The sequence below is a fragment of the Nestor notabilis genome, unplaced genomic scaffold, assembly GCF_000696875.1.
Source record: "Nestor notabilis isolate BGI_N333 unplaced genomic scaffold, ASM69687v1 scaffold26638, whole genome shotgun sequence".
Taxonomy (NCBI): Eukaryota; Metazoa; Chordata; class Aves; order Psittaciformes; family Psittacidae; genus Nestor; species Nestor notabilis.
Genome location: NW_009941165.1, coordinates 36,430 through 44,464, shown reverse-complemented (window position 1 = coordinate 44,464; position 8,035 = coordinate 36,430). Strand labels below are relative to the sequence as shown.

The following is an 8,035-nucleotide window of genomic DNA, read 5'->3' as shown; positions in this document are numbered from 1 at the left end:
GCCAAGCTGTAAGGACTGACTACAGAAAATAGGAGAGGGGCTTTTTACAGGGGCCTGTAGCAACAAGACAAGGGGGAATGGCTTTGAGCTGACACAGGGGAGATTTAGATTAGACATTAGGAAGCCGTTCTTCCCTGTGAGGGTGCTGAGGCGCTGGCACAGGTTGCCCAGAGAAGCTGTGGCTGCCCCATCCCTGGCAGTGTTCAAGGCCAGTTTTTTCAACCTGGTCTAGTGGAAGGTGTCCCTGCCCATGGCAGGGGGTTGGAACTGGATGAGCTTTAAGGCTCTGTCCAACACAAACTGTTCTCCAATCCTATGATGATTCTATGACCTGGCCTCCTGCTCTGGTGAAGGTCATTTCAGAGCTCCCGAGGTGGCCCAGTGATGAGGAGCTGTTTCTCATTTTACCGTCATTTAGTGGAATACTCCAGCCTGTATAAAACAGTATTTATGGGCAAGTTTCCTGCCAGTATTGTGTTTATTCTCAGCTGCTCTGCAGAGCACAGGTCTCTAACCTGACCTGTCATGCAGGTGTTTGCCAGGCTGGGGCTGGCCTGGGCCCCTCTGCTCCTGTGCTGCCAGTAGCTCCTGAGGTTACGAAGCAACCCCCACCATGCAGTTGTGTGTGTGAAGCTTGTGCTGACAGTGTGTTGTCAAAACCTGCATTTTTCTGTTGTAATCCTGAAGCACTGACCTGAAAGGCAGCTGCAAAAATACTCGGCTCTGCTTTTATATCTGTTCTCTTAAATAAATCCCCTTAGTCGCAAAAACAAGTTTTGATCCTTTATTGTTGAGAAGCTGTGAGATCTGACTAGAAAGTCTCATATGAGTGAATTCTTTAGGGGAAAAGTGATGTAAAACAGCATCAAAAAGAATTTGATATAATGCTGCAGGCAGACATTAAACAAATCTTCTCCCCATAGCTTCCCAGGATAGTGCTTACAGTGAACTGAGAGATCTTGTCTGTGAATTATGTTAGTTCTGAGATTTCAGAATTCACAGAAAAAAATACCCCTTCATTGTAGAGAACAGAATGTGGCAGTGCTTCACTGAAGTGGGTGCTTCCTGTCCTTATTGCTTGGAGAGAGTTCATGTGGGGCTGCAAGAAAACTGCTGCAGTGGTGTGAGTTGTGATGAGCTGCTATCTCCAGGGGGAAAGAGGGTTGAACATTTGCAGTAGGTCTCTGTAGCTGTCCCTGTTAAACTTGATTTGAAAATGCTATTTCCTGAGCATAACCCTTAAGAAATACCTCAGACACACACGGTGCCATGTGTCTGTGTGAGCTCAAACTGCCTTGTGCCAGTTGGATGCTACAGCAGAGAAGAGAAAATAAAACCGAGTTTGAGACAGATTTAAAAGAACAAGATTCTGGTTTCAGATGCTGTCAGACACTGAAGTGAATATGTGCCCTTAATATTTCTCAAGTCTTGTGCTTTTAGTCATCTTGGGGATATGCTAAATTGATACAGATTTTAGGCAGCATACTGCTGAACTTCTAAGAATGTGACTGGTCTTTTTATTAACTGCTTTAACAAGAAGGGTTTTTTTTAGTTCTCCTCCTTTTGTCTTAGGTGTAATTGGCCTCTAATGAGTCTCTAATGAGCAGTGAAATTAAAAGGGAGGTGTTGATTGTGTGTGCCCAAATCTGCCCCATGTTCCTAGTAGAAGCATTGCACTTCAGTAGTGTCAGCTCTGTTTCATTCAGTCTCAGCTTACAAGCAAAGCTTCAAAGTAAGGTTTAACTCAGGTGCTACAAGTTAGGACTTCATTTTGTTTCCATTTGGAAGCAAATCCCCTGACTGCATGCAGCAAAACTCCCCTGCAAACCAAACAGGATGCTTTGTGTAGGATGTGAAGATGGAAACTTCTCCCAGTGCTCTCCAGTGCTGAAGAGAGATACTGCTCTGAATCAGGTGGTGGGCTGCACCACCATGGGCTCCTCCAGCATGCACCTAGCATGTGTGTCTGGGCAGGGAGTTCCCCACAGCAACAGGCATGGGGTCTCACAGCTCCAGGTGAAGGTGATGTAGCTGTGGTGACAGTGTGGCAGGAGGGTCCCTCTGTGTCTCATGGCTCAGCTCCCACCTTGGTTGTCCCACGAATCATGAGGTTTCACTCTTTGGACGTTTTTTCCTAGGCCCACAGTCACCAGTCAGCCATAACAAGCTGCTGCATCAAGGGCTTCTGTAAAGGCTTTTTGCTGATCTTGCCCCTCAGAGAAAGGGGATTGAGGGAGGTGGCTCGTGGCTCTCACTTTGTGCAAGCTGTCTCTCTCAAGAAGCTAGTGTAGCTTGAGTATTCCTTTTTCCCCGTAAACTGTGCTCCTGATTTCCCTTTGAACAGCTTTAGAGAAATCACAGGGTAGGATGTAACCATCCACGTGGAAGAGGAGTATTTTCCTCCCACAATGACCAGGTATAGTAGCAGCCACTCAAAATCAAAGCTCATGTACCCCTGCACTGCCCAGTTACTGCTTTGCTTGATCCTTAAAGATGGAAACCTCTTTAGCCCATCTCTGAGGGCAGAACTGAGCAAGGTGAAGTGGAGAATGGAACCTCCATCTTTGTAATGACCCTTCTCTTTGGTGTGGTTTGGCTCTTGCCTCCCATTGCCCTGCTGCAGGGAGCATGCAGATGCTGCCACTGGGCAGTCGCAAAGGGAAATCATGGGAAATCAGAGGGATTTCTTTCTTAGAGAGAGCCACAAGATGGAGCAAAATGATTCCAGGAGCTCCTGGGTTTGACGTCTCCCTCTTTCTGTCTAAAAACATCAGCAAGAAAAGCTGTTGGAGACTCAGTATCAAGCTGGAAAAGCCTGTACCTTAACACCAGGATGTCACGGGAAACTATAGCATGGAGTTTCAATCTGCTTGCTGTGCTTTTGAACTACAATTGGAGAGATCTGTGCCAAAGTTAATGGCATTCTCAATGAACAGGAGAGTTTTGCTATCTTTCCTGACAGTGTATCTTAGCATGGTTTTGAATCCAACAGTAACTTAGCTGTTTTAAGACAAAAATCCATGTGCTGTTTTGTGCAGCTCTACCCACAGTTTCACATACAGCCTCATGGAAGTCAGGTCAAGTGTCTCATTTATCTGTTTTGGACTTCCTATATTCCCTGGTTCCATGTTCCTGCTTGGTTTCATGCATGGGAATATGTGTGGTGTTTCCTGTGGCTGTGTTCTGTGTGTTATGGACCACGAGTCATCCACAGGCCATCGGGTAGGAAACGCTCTTCTGGATAAGCAGCTCAACAGCCCTGGCTTCGGTTGGCCTTATTACTGTCACCTCCTCCAGTCTGACATCCTCAGAGTGTCACCTCCTGCCACTGGTCCCACCAGCTGCCCTACATCTTGCTTGGAGCTGTAGGGCTGGTGTTGAGACCCACCAGGGACTGCAGGTCCACTGGGTGCCTGTGCATGGTTGAACTTTGCCTCGCCAGCTGCTTACCACTCCACAGGACCTCAGAATCCAGAAGTTGATGGTCATTGCATTGGATAGTAGAAAAAACGGTTACTATTTTATCAGCACACAGAGGGCTGGGCTTCAGCAGGCTTGAAACGAGGTACTGATGCTAACCATTATCGTATGAATTGGGAATTGTACCAGTTTCCTACAGAAAATGAGGATTGATGGATTCGCACTCACTGTGTACAGCCATGGCTGCTTTATTGCTGCTTCCTTTTTGACTCACCTATTCCAGGCCATGGAGGGGGAGTTAGATTGAATCCAAGGAACAGAGCCGCTTGTACAAATTTTTCTTGCTTCTGCTTCTCCAACTTTCTGTGTAATTTTGGGTTTAATGTTGAGATGCTGTCAAGTCTGAATTGGTGCAGAGAGGTTACAGGGATACAACTCATTTTGTCTTCAGGCTGTTGAGTTTGTACCTGCAGATACTACAGACGTCCAAGAGGAGAGTTTCCCATGCTTTGTGGAAAGACATTTTTTCTTTCTTCTCAAATTGTTGTCCCAGGAGTTTCAGGAGCTTAAAAAAGCATAAAATGCCAAATAATTTTGCCTAGAAAACTCATGCATGAAGAAGTTACATTGTAAGCAGTGAGATTCTGGGCCTTCTTAATGGGGAGTTTTGCCTAGTGGTGTCAAGGGTTTTCTCCAAGGGTGTTTGTTTGCTGGTGGGACTTCTGTGCTAAGCTTTGGCCACCCAAATGCCAACCAGAATGCTTGGTCTTTCAGATCATGTTAACCTTCCCTTCTGTTCTTGTTTTTACAGAGCTGACCCTGAACCCACCCGAGGGGATTGTAGCAGGTGAGGAGCTGAGCAGGGTTTGTGCACAGTGAAGTCGTAGCCTTGCATTCAGGTAGCACTAAGCATTGTTTTGTTTTTTCTTCATAGGTCCTGTGAATGAAGAGAACTTCTTTGAATGGGAAGCTCTGATTATGTGAGTTAATACAGTTTTGTACCCAAAATCAGCACTTGCATGCTGTGATTAGCTTCTCGGAGAACAAGAATATAAAAAAATACCAGTTGTGCTTGGCCTTCCTTTGGGAATTTCTTTTCTGACCTAAACTGGGAGTTGCATTTGGAATTTAAAGAGTGTGACAGAGGCAGCTTTGGGACTTAAGTGATCATTTGTTGTACAGGTGTCACTATAATACACAACACAGAGTCACAGAATGGTTTGGGTTGGAAGGGACCTCAAAGCTTATCTAGTCCCACACCCCCTGCCACGGGCAGGGTCACCTTCCACTAGTGCAGGTTGCTCCAAGCCCCTGTGTCCAGCCTGGCCTTGAACACTGCCAGGGATGGGGTAACCACAACTAAATCATAAATAACTTGCAGACTTGACAGGAATCACCATTTGCGCTCCCTTGGATATATGTTGTGTATGCAAAGACTGTAGGAAACGGTGAATTGCTTGTAGATCACACAAACCTGTTGGGAACATTACTGGGTTGCAAATACAGGCTGTGCTTTTCTCATGTTTTAAGTGGAGCAAAATATACAGATTATGAGGGATGGAATAAAAGAAAAAAATAAATCAGTGTCTAAAATTAGTTCACTTGCTCTTCAGTTGTTATTTTCCAGAAAAATGGAAGGGGATTGAGCTGGGAAAGTAGTCCAACTGAAAAAAAAATCTTAAATTTTGCACTTCATGTATTGCCTGGTGATGTAAAGATATTGAGTGCAGTGGTTCTGTGTCGAAAGCTCTTTTCTTGGTGAATGCCTCTGGTCACTACCTGTTGTGTTTTCGAAGGTGGCAAAGACTTCTTACAAAGCTGTGTCCTCCCCCTTCCAGTCCCAAACTGATGGGTACAGTTGTTCATAGCAAAACTTGCCATGAAAAGACAAAATCTTTTTGCCTGGCATCTTACGAGTTGTCTTGTCTCTTGCTTGTACTCTTACTCATGCTGTACCCTTCTTTGGAAAATTTGGGTAGATGGAATAACTGATAATCTTTACACAACGAGGTTCAAGAACAGTAGGGGAGAAGAAAAGAGACCTTTGTCACTTGACTCTGATATATTACACAAATACTACAGAATTAAAAGGTGAAGATGCTCTGAACAGCTAAGTCTGTATTGAAGTTGATGGTCTGTTGTTAGGGTGGATCCAGGCTCTGTATTTCATAACTCCTTTAGTAAGAGTTGGTGATTTCTTTTCCCTCAGCCAGTGCCAAGGTGCTCTTGCTCACAGCATCCCTGCTGTGCTCTTAGCAGGTTTTCAGTGCAACCACCAGTGCTGACTTACGAGATTCTCAACTAGTGTGGGTGGCAGAATTTTCCTATCTCCTCTATTTGCTTGGAGCGTGTTGTCTAGGGATGAAAAACAAGATTTCTGTCTCTTGGGGTCAGGCATACAACCAGTATAAAAGCTTCCTGAGCTGTAGCATATCCCTATTCCACACAAGCTGGCTGTGTGGGTGATCCTCCTTTATGGAAAGCATCAGCCTCCAAGTTATTTTAGGTCTGGTAAATGGAGGTTTGGATTACCACTGCTTGTTTGCTGATTGATAGGAGGAGTTGGCAAATGCCTCTGCTTATGTACAGCAATTTATTCTGTAATAAACAGATTGTACTTCCTGGGAGCTCAGTCCCCTGAAAATAAACACCTGGCATGGAAACTGGTGTCAGACAACAAATTACCTAAGAGTTTGGCTGCAGGGTCTTATGCTTTTTCTTTCTGCAAGTGGGATGTCTCTTCTGAGACATGGATTTTGTAATGTACCAAATTTCAGTTCAGACAGCTGTGCTTTGCTTAGAGTTTAGAAATGCCAGAGGATTTAATGAACTTCTTGGAATAGGAAAGAAAATTCCTGCCTATCAGTACTTTCTCCTAGCAGAGACTATGTGGTTAAGTAGAGCTTTCTGGGGGGACACACAGACATACTTTTGCATTTGTTTCATTACCTAGAAAATTCCTTTTTTTTATGTTTCCCATAACAAATTCTTAAACAACAGAGGAGCTGCTTGCAGACTTGAAAGCCCTTTAAAGTGCTGAGTGTTGAGCTTCAGGCCTTTGTCAGCGCAAAATGAGAGGCGGAGGCACTTTCATTTTGGTTTCTGTATTGTGTGTGTCATAATAAAATTATATTTTAAGATCTGCTAAATTCTGAAGCTGTGGTACAATAGAAACATGTTTACCCTAAACATGTTTGGTTACTTTCATCTCTTTACACAACTCTAATAGTAGGAATGTTTGCATACATTTGAAAAGCAAGGTAAATGACTTGTTTATATTTGTCTGTGATTATCTTCTCTAATGTTTTGTAATCTCAAATGCGCTGTGAGAATTCGGGGAATGAAAGAAGTAAGGGTGAGGAAATGAAGTAAAGTTGGCTTCAAACTTTTAGACAGATGAAGTGTGAAAGGTAAGTGGTGTAGTAATGAAGAGAATACTTTTATTTTTTTTCCTTCAGCCAATTTGTGTAAACCTAGAGCCCATGTAATGGCAAATAAAAAAGCCCTAAGAGAGAAAAGGCATTGCCCATTTATCAGTTCAGAGGTGGGCTGGGTAATGTTACATAGATTATTGGAAGAGTTTGGCTTGGGGGTAGAATAATGCTGTTTAAAATAATAGTAATAATAATAATTTGTATTTCTGGTGTTCTTGCCTGTAGTAGCAGTGCTAGATAAATATTAAACATATACATCTGAAGGCTGATTGACATGTCTGAATGATGGAACAGTTCTTATGCTCCTAAAGTGAGTGTGATGGATCCAGAACTGAAAATACAACGTGAGCTTTCCGAACAGTGGAGGTTTGGAGCCTGGTGTAAAATGCACGTAAAATAAGACGTAAAACAGATGCTAAATGAGAGTATTTGTGAAAGCTAAATCTTTGCAACAGAGCGACTTGTGATGATAAATAGCCCCAGCACGTCCAGAGAGTTTACTGTGGTAACCCTAAATACTGTAGCACTGCATGAGGTCCTGCAGGTTGCACTGTGTTGTGCAAGTTTGTGACTTCAACTTTTCATGACCAAGTTTTGTCCTCTTTGGTTGGCATATACAGGTGTGAGCTATTAATGTTTACCCCCAAAAGACACAAACCCCACATAATTGTTAAGAACTTTATTAGCCTAAAGATTGTTTGGAAACTAAACAGGATAAATCAAAGTCAACTTACCAAAAACCTGTATAGAAAAGGTAATTAGGTATATAATTAGGCTTATGACTTCTGTTTAGTATGGAATTCCCCTTTTCAGCATCTGGTGACTGTGGGTTTTGGTCTTTTTCCAGCATCTTTTTACAAATAAGAAACCATTTACAACCGTATGTGAAGCTGTGATTACAGAATTAAGTGTCCTTGTCAGTGTGCTTTTCCCTCGTATTTTGGCAGATACTTTTCTTCCCCTTGCCTAAGTCAGCCAGCTTGTGGAGTTCAGAGTTTCTTATTTTCATGCTGTCTTATGTCAGAGTTGTTTGTTGTATCTCTCACAACTAAACAGCCTGGCAAGTCATCTTTTATTTGTGCTTCGGGTTAGTCCAACCCAGATGCAGGACCTTGCACTTGGCCTTGTTGAGCTTCATGAGGTTTGCCCAGGCCCACCTCTCCAGCCTGTTCAGGTTCCTC

At 43.5% G+C, this 8,035-nt stretch overlaps 1 protein-coding gene across 1 annotated transcript in view; it reads left to right on the top strand.

Annotated features, from left to right (window-relative positions):
- The first annotated feature begins 4,197 nt into the window (after window positions 1-4,197).
- Window positions 4,198-8,035, top strand: part of UBE2G2 (ubiquitin-conjugating enzyme E2G 2) — a 10,475-nt gene continuing 6,637 nt past the window's right edge. Inside the window, exons 1-2 of the mRNA XM_010020733.1 lie at window positions 4,198-4,267; window positions 4,355-4,400. Of these exons, the coding sequence (XP_010019035.1) occupies window positions 4,198-4,267; window positions 4,355-4,400 (116 nt within the window). The remainder of the gene's footprint in view (window positions 4,268-4,354; window positions 4,401-8,035) is intronic.